Source organism: Lichenostomus cassidix, chromosome 22 (genome assembly GCF_008360975.1).
Source record: "Lichenostomus cassidix isolate B80296 chromosome 22, HeHo_3.0, whole genome shotgun sequence".
Taxonomy (NCBI): domain Eukaryota; kingdom Metazoa; phylum Chordata; class Aves; order Passeriformes; family Meliphagidae; genus Lichenostomus; species Lichenostomus cassidix.
Window position 1 is genome coordinate 4,903,943 of NC_139502.1, and position 12,987 is coordinate 4,916,929.

Consider the following 12,987-nt stretch of genomic DNA (forward strand, 5'->3'; position numbering starts at 1 on the left):
CCGCAACACAACGCCATGGGCACTCCCCACTCCTGGTATGCTCCCATTGCTTCCTGCACTCAGGGAAAGGACTTGACCTGAGGGGCTGTTCCTTCCCCACCACACCTGCTCTGCCTGTCAACATATTTTGGGACCTTTCTAGCCCTCTCAAATCAGGGTGAGAGCAGGCAGGGAGTGCAGTGAGCTCTTGACAAACAATGCAATGGTTTTTTTGGGAAATCACCCTAAGGACACAGAGTGGAGCAGTGCTTTGAGCCCGTCATAGCAGGGCGTGGAACTGGGGGGTCTGTAAGGTCTCTCCCAACCCCATATCCCCATGGGAATTTTCATTTGATTCCCTATTTTCACCCTTTTTTCCTCCTGCAAGCTGTCAGTAACCCATTCCCAGGAAAACCTGTGGCCCTCCCTGCTTCCAGCCTAGCTTGTTTGTACTGCCTGGACTGGAAGAGAGAATGCAAGGCAGGGTTTCCTTTTAGGGCAAAAAGGTGGGAGGGAAAGGAGGAACTTTCTTGCACTCACTGCAGGAAACACTCCCCAGACATACCCTAATCATCCATTAGGGATCAGGCACCTTCTCCTCCCCTTTCCACAGCTGGCTGGCAGCAGCAGCCATGCCACTCTCTTTTCCAGTCTCCCAGTTGCTGCTGCTCCAACAAGCTGGGATGTCCTGGGATCGCCCTCTGAGGCTCTCTGGGGGAGAAAAAAGAAATCCAAGACGAGAGCTCACGACTAAGCTCTGTTCAGAGCAGTTTAATCTCTTGGACCCTGACCTCACACCAGCCCCAGCAGAGCTGGGCTGATACTGGGCCCTGGAAAGCGGACTGGAAACTTCAAATCCGCTCTGGCCTGGGCCTGTCTGGGCTCCTTCCGGCTGCACACAGAGCTCTGAGCACAAACAGCTCCACAAAACCAGGTGTTTTTATCAAAATCAACTTGGTTTTGAATTAAAGAGGAACCAACCTGCAACTCTGGTGCAAGGTGTCAATGGAAACCATGCAAAGAACATGAAAAAAACAAACCAAGAGAGAAGTGAAAACTCAATGTTTTGAGTATTTTTAAATCCATTTAATGATCTCACCACACAAAAAATAAAAAAACAGTATAAAGAACTATAAAAATTCTGATCCTTCCAAGCAAGGTGTGTTTCACTGCAGCAGAAAACAAATCATGTGCTGGTTCAAGCCTAAAATGTAGGAAAATTTGGCAAAAAAACCCTCTGTACCAACAGACACCATCTGTGGAAAATGTGAGTGTCCAAAGGGAAAAGGTTCTGCGCACCTTGACCTCTTTGAGACACGTTGCATAAAAACCATAAAAACTAACTGGGAGCAATTCCCAAAGCTTTTGGGCAGCCCGGACTGTTGGTAGAACACACCTGCCTCAGGAAGTGCTGGTGGAGAGATTTTCAGGGGAAACCCCCCAGTTCAGCCTGGTGTGAGCTCTGCCTCTCCCCAGACCCAGCACTTCCCAAAGCTGTGAGGTGTGTCCTCATTACCCTAATGAGCTTGTGCTTGGCTCAGCCTGGGAGCATGGAGCATGTGCATGGAGCACAAAGGTGTTTGAGGTCCAAAATATTCCCTCCCCTCTTGGCAGTAGTGTGGGATTCCCACAGCCTGGAGCAAGAGAGGATTTGAAACAGCTCCCAGGATAGAAAACAATGAGTATATGGTGAAAAAGAAACCTTTCTAAATTTTTATTCAATTAAAAAAATAGGACAAAGCAGACATAGAAGACTCACACTCCAAAAAGCACACACACTCCAAAATCCTAGTCAGAGCAGCCCAGGAGCATATGGAATTCCACTCACTGGAATAGGGTTTGTCCCCCTGCTGTCACCAGCCAAATGCCAGTGACCCCCTCCCCAACCCTGCCCTAAAGCAGCCCCCTCAGCCTGGCTGATCCTGCAGAATCCCTGGAGCAGGGTGGCTTGGTGCAAGAGGTTCCCAGCCTTTTCCCCAAGAGTTACATTCCCAGCCCTTTCCCTTTCCTCTACCCTCCTGTTCTCCAAAACAACTCCTGTAAGTACTTTTTGCATCCTAGATGTTTCCTCGGGAAACTCTGAGAACTCTTTAAAGCCAAGAGGGACTCCCATGCTCCTTGTGCTTGCCACAAGCCAGCAAAAAGGGAAAGGATGATTTTAGGGTTTGGAGGAGGTCAAGCCCTCTCTCCCCTCTTGGAATGAACAACTGGAAAATCAAAACTAGAGCTGCAGCTTTCACAGTGACCAAGAAACGGCTCTGCCCTTATCCAAGGTGACCACAGAGCAAGGAGCTGATTGTTCCCAAGCCTGAGAAGGCCAGAAAAAAAGCCCCCCAGAAGGGAATGTAACCATCTTGGGATTCTTCTTGTGCAGTCAGTTGGCAAGTGCAGAACTGGCACATGGCTGGTACCGGATCTGGGTGCAGCTGGATGCCCATGTGAGGAGCTCTGGGTTCCTCAAATCCATTTTTTTCTGCGTATACTGGAAAAATCCAAAGCAGGAGCCAAGCAGGTGCTTTGCAACCTCTCCAGAAACATCCTGGCTTGAACAAACCTCTTGGGAGTAGAAATCTAGGAATGAAAACCTCACAGGCATAACTGGGGCCCCAACCCCTCTGGCAGCCCTTGGTCTGACCAGTACCAGTCCAACGCAACTGGGAGGCTGAGGGACTGGGAGCTTCACTCATCCCAAACTACTCAGGGTTTTACATTCCTTCCTACATTTGACAAGGGGGAGGAAACAATCTTCCCATCTGAATCTCTGACACATAAAGGGCACAGAGCTTCCCCCTGGCACAGGTCTGGCCCCTTCTTCCACAGCACCATACCACAACCAACAACCCCAGTGCAAACAGCTGAACTGGGAGGACTAGGAAGGAAAAGACCTGTATGGAGCACAAGGGGTTTGAACAAAAACTGCTTCAGCATGTCCAAAGGTGTGTGTGGAAAAGGGAATCTGGGTGTGAAACAGGAAAATTGATCAGGGAGCAAAAACCCAAATCCAAGTCTGTGGTGGATCAATTCCAAACAAGTGCAAGAGAACTCATGTGCTCCCAACTTGAGCATCCAAACCAAACAGCTGGAGGAGAAGGAAGAGACCAAGGCAGCTCTGTGCCCAGGCAAGGGACAGTCCCATGGCTCATTGTGCAGCAGATCCTTAAATTCCCCCCCACAAAAGGAGGGGTCAGTCCAGCAGATGGCAAGTGCCTTTGCATTGGGACACAGAAGTTCTGGGTGTGCAGTTCTGGGACTGGCTTTTCCAGCAGCCAGATGCCCAAGGGGAAAACAAGGCAGCTGGGAAAGGAGAAATTTAGGGAAGTGAGAGGTTTTACCAAGGTGCAGGTGCAAAACAAAAAAGTGTTTCCCCTCCGTCCCATGGACTGAAATCCAACTGTGGCAGCACAGCATTCCCATCACCAGCTGTCATCATCTGAGGAGGAATCTAGATCTGGAAAGGCAAAAGGAAATGTTGGAACTACCTGAAAGCTGAGAATTGCTTTGCTGCTCTATGCAGACTTGAGCAGGCTGAGGAGCTCCCAAAGCAAACATGAGCTCTTGTCTTTGTTTTCCTACCTTTCTCCATGGCAGAAAATAATTACAGGCACATCTGCCTTGAAGGGCAAGAGGTGGGAAAAGGTTTCAAGGGACAGAAGAAAGGATTTCTCCACAAATCCTACCCTTCTCCCACTAAAAACTTCTCTGACAAGTCATTTGGATCAGTGACAAAGTCAGCACAGCTCAGCTCAGCACTGTCCCACCTCTGCCAGCATTTCTCAGTGTTATCGTTTCCATTTCTGAGCAAGACCCCATTTCTACACCAAATATTGCTTTCCAAAACTGACTAAACTGAGGCTTTGGGACCCTTTGTAATGCAAAGCACCAATATTTTGTATTTCCAGCACACACCAAGCATGCCAACTCCCACTTTGGGCTGGGTCTCACCTTTTGATCCAGTCTCTGATAATCACCAGATTTGGGACGTCGACCAGTTTTTGATCTTTTTCCTTCCAGAGCAAAAGCAATGATCTTTGGAGAGAGAAAAACAGAGACAGGGTGAGTGGGACAGCAGCTTCCAACAGAGGCTCATCTGCAGCTTTTCATTCACCTGCTCCTACAACCCCTTTTCCTGTAACAAAGCACTTGAAATATGTAAATGCCAGTACTTGACCCAAGCTAAGATGGAGAACGAAGTTTGCTCAACAAGCAGAAAACAGTAAGAATCTGTTTTCTTTTTCCTCCCTCAAAACCAGTTTTATGTGAGGAAAAACAACCCAACTCTTGTGTAACCTGCTACAGAAAACTGTTGGTAGAAAATTGTCAGAGAAAACACATAGAGATCTCACACCCCTTCATGTTTCCATCTCTCAGCTGAAAATCAGCAGCAAAGCTGAGAATACCCAATTTCCACCAGATCTGACCCCTTTCCTGCTCACAACCCCCCCACTCCTCCTACTGCTATTGGGATCACATGAACTAAACTAGGAGCTACTGGTAAGAAACCAGTCAAGATAAGGGAAAAGGACTGAGTGGGTCCAAATCCCAATCCTCAGGGCTTGACCAGGGCTGCTCACCTTTCGTTTGTTGTGATAAGCCACGTACAGGGCCGCAACGATGATGGCCGTGGTCACCAGGTAGGCAAAGAAGTGACTGCTCTCTGAGCGGGCCCTGGGCAGGGAGAGAACATTCTTCCCTCTCTCCTGATTCAAGGAGGTGTCACTGCCCTCCTCAGCCTCTGCCGTGTCCTCTCCTGTGTTTTCTTCATTTTCCAAAAAGCTGTCGCCCTCCACAGTGGAGGAAGCCAAGTGCAACACAGGGTTTTGTTCCTCCTGAGAGTTCTTTTGATTGTCCTGGTTGGGGGGCTGCTCATTACCAGCACTGCCCTGGGTCTCAGTCTGGGCCTGCTGCCCATCACTGCTCCCTTGGCTGGTGTCCCTGTTTGTGTTCCTGTTACTGGCCTCGTCACCTTGGGTGCCAGCCCTGTTCCTGTCACCACTGCCCAGGCTGGTGCCTTGGTCCTTGTTGCTATTGCTCTGGGTGTTGCCCTCACTTGTGTTCTCACTGCCCTTGTCAGCACTCTTACTGGTGCCAGCCTCATTCTTCTTGCTGCTGTCCTCATTGGTGTCCGCATTCCTGGGGCTGTCTGAGTTGTTGGCATTTTGGCTGTTCTTGTTTACACTGCTGTCCTGGTTGTTGCTCTCCTCCTTGATGTTGTTGTGGCTGTCAGTCTGGCCACCAGTGCTGCTGCTTGTACTGCTTTGGGCACCAGGGCTGCTGCCAGTGTTACCCTGGCCATTAGTGCCACCACCGCCTGTGTTGCCTTGGCTACCACTGCTGCTGTTCTGGCCTCCATTCCCTTGTCCCCCACCTCCTGCATTGCTGCTTTCACCAGTGCCAGTCTCATTGTTGCTGCCCGGAGCAGCCCCCACGCTGTTGCCTTGGCTGCTGTCATTCTGTGACTCTTTCTTCTTCTCCTCCCCATCACTGCTGCTGTTTACAGTCAGATTTCTGTCGTTCTGGTTCTCTTTTGCCTTCCACTTCTCATCTGCCCTGGTCCCACTACTTGCATTGGTTTCGGGGTTGCCATTGGTGTTAGACTTTTCCTGCTGCTTGTCTTCGTTCTCTGGGGATGTGCCCGTGCGCTCCTTTTCACTGTATGCCTGGTTGCCACCTGCTCCAGGTGACTGGGCTGCCTCAGGGCCTGTGGAAGATCTGCCGGGATCCGTTTGCTGTCCTTCTGCTGTGGGTAAACACGGGAAGCATGGTCAGTCAGGACTGGGGGGCTGAGAGCCGGAAAGCAGAGGGGAAATCCCCCGAGAGGGACGGGGGAACCCACGGGGGGAAGGGGGGAAACCCCACAGAGCCGGAGGGAATCCACAGGGGCAGGTGGGAGCAAAGGGGGAGGGGAACCTCAAAGAAGAGGAAGGACCTCAGGGGGGCGAGGGGGACGGGGGCTACCAAGAGGGGAAGCGGGGAACCCCCGGGCGACCGAACGCGGCGGACCATAAGGAACTCCCCACGTAGGAAGGGGCCAAGGGCAGAGAAGGCCCCGCAAACCAAGTACGGTGTCTGACCCATCCCCGGCCCAAGGGCTTCGGTGCCCCCTCCTGCCCCTGCTAGCGCTCTCCAGCCGCTCTCCCCCCGCGACCCCTCCCCGGGCCCCCCCGGCACCCCCGCCTCGTGTGCCACCGGCCCCTCACCTGCAGCGCGGGCAGCGCAGAGTCCCAGGAAGAGCAGCAGCAGCAGCAGCGGGCGCGAGGCCTCCATGGCGGGGGGGGCCCTCACCACCGCCTCGACCCAGAGGTGCCGCTTCCGGGCACGGATCTCGCGAGAGCGGGGACGGAGACGGGAACTGAGTGGGACGGGGCGGGGCTTGAAGCCAACAGGGCGTGCCAGGAGGGGCGGGGCTAGGCTCGGCGCGACTGGGCGGGGCTAATGGGCATGGGGCGGGGCTTTAGGGGACTCTTGGGGCACATGGGGCGTGGCTTAAGACTTCGGGCGGGCTCTCAGTGCGTGGGGCGCGGCTTAGAACGCACCGGGGCGGGGCTTAGAGGAGGAGGTCTGGTGGGCGGGGCGGTGTTGTTCGGGCGTGGCTTGTGCCGACTGGGGGCGGGGCTTAGGGAGACCGGAGCCCCATTGGGATGCGCTTGGCGCCTCCTGGCGGGTGACGAGCGCAGCGCAGCCTGGCCTCTTGTGGGGTCACAGCAGATTTTTGGGGTAAAACGCGCCGGTTTGTGGTCTGTTTCCCGGCCCTGAGAGTCCAGGGTGAGGAGTTAGTGAGCAGCGGTCCTAGACGGGTGCTTGGAGTGCACTCCTGGCCCTGGTGCATGTAAGGCTGGGAAGCAACAGGCCGGAAGTCTGGGCTGGTTTCTTTTCTTTGTTTCGGGACTGCTTTGGAGAACCTGTTGGTTTTGGATAACCTGGTATCTTTCAGGTAGTATTTATTCTTTTTATACCCTGTTATTTTTCGGATTTTATTTAATTTTTTTGATAACCTGTTATTTTTCAGTTAGTATTTCATTTTTTGGATAACCTTTTGTTTTTCTTTTTGACCCAAGTGAACACGTCCTGTTCAACAGCAGCGATTCATAGTGGCAGCAGGAATTTGGCTGTAACTGTCTGTGGGTGCCCAGGACTGTTCGCTCCTTTCCTTTTATCTGGTTTCAACTGCTAAATCTCTCTTCTCTGGACTAAATATCCAGCTTTTCATAGAAGCATGGAATCATGGAAGCTTGGAAGGGACCTAACAGATCATCCAGTCCCACACCCTGATATGGGCAGGGGCACCTTCCACTATCCCAGGTTCCTCCAAGCCTTGTCCAACCTGGCCTTGGACACTTCCAGGGATGGGGCAGCCACAGCTTCTCTGGGAAACCTGTGACAGAGCCTCCCTACCCTGACAAGGAACAATTCCTTCCCAATAGCCAATCTAACCCTGCCCTCTGTCAGGGGGAAGCCATTGCCCTTGTCCTGTTGCTCCAGACTCTTGCCCTAAGTCCCTGTCCACCTCTCCTGGAGCCCCTTTAGGCATCGGAGGGGGCTCTGAGGTCATGACATGCTGTCCGAGATTCTCTCAGAGGGTTTGACACCTGCTGTATTCCTTCTCCTGTAAGTCATGTTGGGGATCCTGGTAAAACAAGCAGCTCCAGGTAGACCTAGAGGTGCTCTTCCTGCAGGTGTTCTTCCTGTGTCTTTCTCATGTTCATTCCTACTACCCAGTGCCCTGGACAGCTGTGTCTCTGTTTCCAGGGACATCAGCGTGAGGGGTGCACCATCCTTCAAAGGTTTGATCTCCAGCTTTTTACCTGTCTGTCCTTCCCCAGTCATCTCAAGCTCTCCAAGCAGTTTCCCATCCTCACAAATTACACCTTCACCTCTCTAACCTGGCTCATTAGTGCCTATTCCAAAAGTCTCCACATAATTCTTTTTCCCTTTAGATCAACAGGTTTGCCTCTCTCCACACCCAGAATGAACTTTATGTGTAACCCCCTGGGTTATTTGTGCTTCCTGCTATTCCATGGAGTCTCATCCATCACATGGCACATCCTGTGGCACCAAAGCCAAGCAGCTAAATCTCACCTGTCTCCAGAAAGAATCACAATGTTTCATGGATCCATTGGCTGCTCCAGTCAATCCATTTGACCCTAAACCACAGGAAAAATATCACATGGGAAGCAACCGAATCCCACACAGTGATTGGGGAATAACTGGGGAATAATCCTGCTTCAGAGTGTGGCAGAAGATGTGGTTGATTTTCTTCTCTCATGTTTTTTTTTTCCCAGTCTCTGGGGAATCTCAATTCAATTCAACACATTCCAGCAATCCCTGCTGCTCGGCTCTGCCCATGCCAGCCTTTTCAAGGAGACCAGAACAGTTGGCCCAACGTGTTTTTCAGATTTAAACAGAGAATTGAGGCTGTTTCTCATGCTCAGCTTTCACTCACCCCCTGGAAGTCAAGAGTGACTGAGTGGAGGCCAAGTTCCTCTGGATTTACAACAATGCATCTGGGAATGGAAATCTGCCCAAAATACCACAGATGAGGCTGACATCAACCCAGAGCCTGGTGGCTTGCACCAGAATCCAACACTTTTCTTGGGATCAAACAGGATAAACAGGACCAGTAACCTCACCTCATGTCCCTTGCAATGTAGCCCAAACCAGCATGATGGCAGCTACTGGTCCTGGATCATAGGATCATGGACTTGTGGAATATCCCAGGTTGGAAGGGACCCACAAGGACCATTGAGTCCAGCTCCTGGCCCTGCACAGGACACCCCAAAACCTGTGTGTTATCCCCAAAAGTGTGTTATCACCTGAACAACAGCTCTACATCCCAGCTTCAGCACAGTTTTGGGGTGTTCCTGGACTTGTGCCATCTACTCTAATAAATCCTTGTGGATTCACATTTTGGCCATGATCCTTTCTGAGAACAGCCCCCAAGAGCAGGCTGGACACACAAATCTGGCCCTAATTAACACTAATTGGGGTGTTTTAACGTGTTGTCCCAAGGTCTGGTGTCAAGATAATAAAGTCTTCACCTTGTCCCACATGTCTGCATCCCTCATCCTGCCCCTTCCTCCCTGAGGGCTAATCTGGTCAGGATAAAGGATCAAAAGGAGAAACAATTAGCAAATGGAAGAATTTAATGATGCTAATTAAAATGTATTAAGTTTAGCCACTGCCTTTGCACCAGCTGCTTTGGCAGGAGCCTGGAGAACATGGAGCACCAGCCTTACCCCAGTGCAGAGTGGGATAACAGGACATCTGGTGCACCCTCCCCTCCGGCCCTCGAAAAAAAGAAGTTTGAAGAAACCTCGGTGTTCGTGGTGGAGCCCCTAATTAGCTCCATCTCTGCAGGAGACCCCTGAGACCTCATTAGGCTTTTCAATTAGTGCCTCGCAAGCCTGCGGGCGGGTGGGGGGAAGATTGGGGGGGCGGGAGGGGGCTGGGGGAGGGCAGGGAGGTGGCTGCAATTAAGCAATCGGGCGAAGGTGACAGAAGTAAGCCCGTGTCCAAAAACCAGCCGGGAAAGCTCCAAGCTGGCTCCCAGATGCTCCTGGCACTCCCAGGAGTTTGCTCCCAATGAGCCCTTAACGAGGCATTAGCCAGCTCCTGGCAATAAACCCCACGGTGGCTGTGGCCAGGGGTGGTGGGGTGTCAGCTGTAAAAGGTTTTTCACATTTTCATAGAATCAGGGAATGATTTGGATTGGATGGGATCTTACAGGTCATCTCGTTCCACCCTCTGTCATGAGCAGGGACACCTTCCACCAAACTGGGTTGCTCCAAGCCCCATCCAACCTGGCCATGGACACTTCCACGGCTGGGGCAGCCAGCTGCACCCCAAGCACAGCCCTGCAGCAATTCCTCACCTGGACCAACTCCAGGCAGGAGCCACCAGGCAGTTCCCAAGCTTTGTTTCACTCTGTGAATAGGCAGTGGTGATGGTGAATGTGATATACTGCAGCTGCCCATTTCCAGTCTCAGGTCCATCATCCACACAGATGCTCCCAGCTCAGCTGCCCAGCCGTGCCTCATGGGGATCCTGTCGTAGGCATGTTGGCCTCTGTTCCAGCTGTTTTGTGCCTCTCAGCTAAGGCAGGATCCAGCTGTCGTACCTCTCTTCACACTGTGCTATCCCTTCCCTCTGCTGCAGACACTCCATTTCCTTCCCTCCTGACCTTTTCCCCTTCTCTGGGTGTGATTGGGATACACCCCATGAAAAGGCAGTCATCTACAAAGCAGGAGCAGGGTGTGTACAGTGGCAGTGTCTTGTTTCTTAGGGGATCATGGAGCTACAAAACTGTGGAGCTGTGGTACAACTTTGAAAAATGGAATCTTGTAACTAGGAAATCATGGAAGAGTTTGGGTTGGAAAGGACCTCAAGAACCATCCAGTTCCACCCCATGCCATGGGCAGGGACATATAGCTCCCACTGTCCCAAGTTCCTCCAAGCCCTGTCCAACCTGGCCTTGGGTACTTCCAGCAATGGGGCAGCCACAGCTCCTCTGGGAAACCTGTGCCAGGGCCTTACCACCCTGAGTAGGAAGCCAGTCTCCCTTGTCCTGGCACTTCAGGCCCTTGTCCCAAGTTCTTTTCCAGTTCTCTCGGATCCCCTTTGGGTACTTCTAGAGAGCCAAGCACTGCTGGGGAGCATCCCAGGCCTTCCACAGCCTGGACTGCCTCACTCCATTTCACCTCCTGGCTCTGAGGACAAGTTAAATCCTGAGAAACATCACCTAAAACTAGTCCAAAACAGAGCAGTGAGGTCACTAGACCTCCTTGTCACATCATCCCAAATGGAAACATGCTACATATCCCATTTTTCTCTGCAACGACAAACCCCAGAGTTTTCCTCTTCCAGAATCATGGAATGGTTTAGGTTGGAAGGGACCATAAAGACCAACTTGCTCCAGTCCTCTTCCATGGGCAGAGAGGCCTCTTGTAGAACCACTTCCCAGAGGACAAATGAAATCCAAAAGGACCAATTTTCCATGGACAACCACTCTGAATCCAGTATTTTTATCCATCTGTATTGCTGCAGGCATGATGGATACATTGATCTCATGATCTGTTCAACCATGACAATTCCTGTGGGTCCACCCAAGGCTGGAGCAATGCATCCCGGGTCTCACCTTCTTCCACTGGAGCAGTGAGGCCAGGAGGGTTTGGTGACCAATTGCTTCTGGCAGGGATAATCCCACCCTGTCTCAGCTCCCGCGCACTGCAAAAGCATCAGAACAGATGTTCCTTTTCTATATGGGAAAACGCTGAGTAAAACAAAGGAATATTCTCCTACTGAAGCCCAACATCTGTTTGAAGCTGTCTGACTCTGGTTCAGATTTAATTCTTGTGACAGGTCTCTTCATGCCTCTAATTTCCCATGAAATCCAATTCAAGGAGTTGTTTGTCCACAGCCCGCTCCTGGTGTTAGGGAGAGTGAGGCCGCATGTCGTCCAGGCGTTCCTCACCAAAACCAGTTTCTTGGAACAGTTTCTCTAAAAAAGCTGTGTTTTGCCTCTTTTCAAGTAACGGCCATGCACATTTTGGGTGACACCCTAATCCCCTCTGCCCTGGTGCTCACATGACTGTGTGACACGTGGCTGGTCCTCCCTGGTGCTCCCAAGGAGGAGTCATACTCTATTCCAGAATTTACACTTTTTTTTTCTTTGAAAGCAAGAAATTTAAATAATTTGGAGTGTGGAATGGGAACACCTCCTAAATTTGGCGTTGTCTTGGGCGTGACAAGAATAATGATGCTACAGGCACTCGGAGGATTTAGTGGCACCAAACAGCTGTGTGAGCTGCATTCACTGCTCACGGCTCCCAGCTTGCCAGGGCCCCTACAAACAATGACTCTGGGAGTTCTGGAATGCTCCAAGCTGGGAATTTCAGCTGTTCAGATGACGATCCTGAGCTGGATAGAAAGGCCATGCTCCTGCTGGAGGTCCCACTGCTGCTTGCAAAGGCATCAGGAGCTTTCACAAGGTTTTAGGAGCTGGCATTGGCCCCGGGTGTGTCCCCAGGGCTCAGCCAAGGGCTCATGTCTGCACCCAGAGTTGGGGCCTGATTCAGGTGTGAGGTTTTGTAGTTCTGCACAGCTCTGATATGAAAATCCTCAAATCCAGGTGTCATCTGCTGCAGATATGGATGCCAACATCTTGCACATATAGAAAACAGAGATAGATCCTCCTTAGTCAACATGGAGTTCCCTTTCCCCTCTACCTGTAGACCGGCACCTGCTGCTACTCCACTTCCGTAAAAATACTTCCCTGGTGGCTTCTCAGCACTGGAAAGGAGAAATGTCACAACAGGAAGAAAAAGTGTCATTGACCCCCCACATGAGCCAAAGTCCCACCAGACCCACCAGCTGTGGGATGGGTTCACCCATCACCAATGGTTGGGATGTTGCCACCACCATGGCTGGGAACTGGGGGACACTGTGGTCCCCAAAATGCAAGAGGGGTGTGGGTAGAGAGCAGCCAGGCTGGGCCTGGGAGATAGGAACAGGGCAGGAAACTCCAAAGAGGAATGGAACAGGACTGTGAGCCCCATAAATTAGCTCCAGGCAGGTGCAGCTCCAAGTCAGTCTGCAACAGAAACAAAATTGTGAGTTCCAGGGGAAAATTTGAGTGTTTTTCCTGTTAAAATACAAGGAGAGGGAAGAGTCCTGATACACCCAAGTATTGAACTGATGGAGGACTCCAGGTGGGTTGAAAATCCATTGGGCTGGTTTTGTGCTGGTCCTTTTTCATCCCAATCTTTTCATCCCTGGTTTGGACGAAGCAGGCCAGTACACAATGATAACTCCCACTCCCTGGCTTCTCAGGCACCTCCTGAACTGGTTCACCCAATCCCCCTGTGTCCTGATGCCTGGATCACTCCAGCAAACTGTATACCATCAATAGACAACCCAGAATCCTCCTGTGCCCATCAACAGGTGTTCAGGGGATGCTGGACCTCTGGAGCAGGACTGGAATTCCATCCCGAGATATTTCCCAGGAAGGTGGCA

At 51.5% G+C, this 12,987-nt stretch overlaps 1 protein-coding gene and 1 long non-coding RNA gene across 2 annotated transcripts; one reads left to right on the top strand and one right to left on the bottom strand.

Moving 5' to 3' along the window:
- Positions 1-1,043: 1,043 nt before the first annotated feature.
- TGOLN2 (trans-golgi network protein 2) lies at positions 1,044-6,327 on the bottom strand. The gene is made up of 4 exons (XM_085080461.1): positions 6,177-6,327; positions 4,551-5,716; positions 3,922-4,005; positions 1,044-3,427 (listed from the first exon to the last, which is right to left on the bottom strand). Exons 1-4 carry the CDS (start codon positions 6,241-6,243, stop codon positions 3,422-3,424), a joined length of 1,323 nt encoding a protein of 440 aa, XP_084936587.1. The 5' UTR covers positions 6,244-6,327; the 3' UTR covers positions 1,044-3,421.
- A 263-nt stretch (positions 6,328-6,590) lies between these two features.
- LOC146428141 (uncharacterized) lies at positions 6,591-9,150 on the top strand. Its single transcript, XR_014856229.1, has 2 exons — positions 6,591-6,805; positions 7,914-9,150. It is a non-coding gene; the product is annotated as an uncharacterized LOC146428141 (long non-coding RNA).
- Positions 9,151-12,987: the final 3,837 nt, after the last annotated feature.

Coding starts and splice junctions, on each gene's coding strand:
- TGOLN2 (XM_085080461.1), bottom strand. CDS start 6,243: ATGGAGGCCTCGCGCCCGCTGCTGCTGCTGCTGCTCTTCCTGGGACTC. Junction 5,717..6,176: donor CTGCGCTGCCCGCGCTGCAG/GTGAGGGGCCGG, acceptor GTTTACCCACAG/CAGAAGGACAGCAAACGGAT. Junction 4,006..4,550: donor CTTATCACAACAAACGAAAG/GTGAGCAGCCCT, acceptor CTCTCTCCAAAG/ATCATTGCTTTTGCTCTGGA.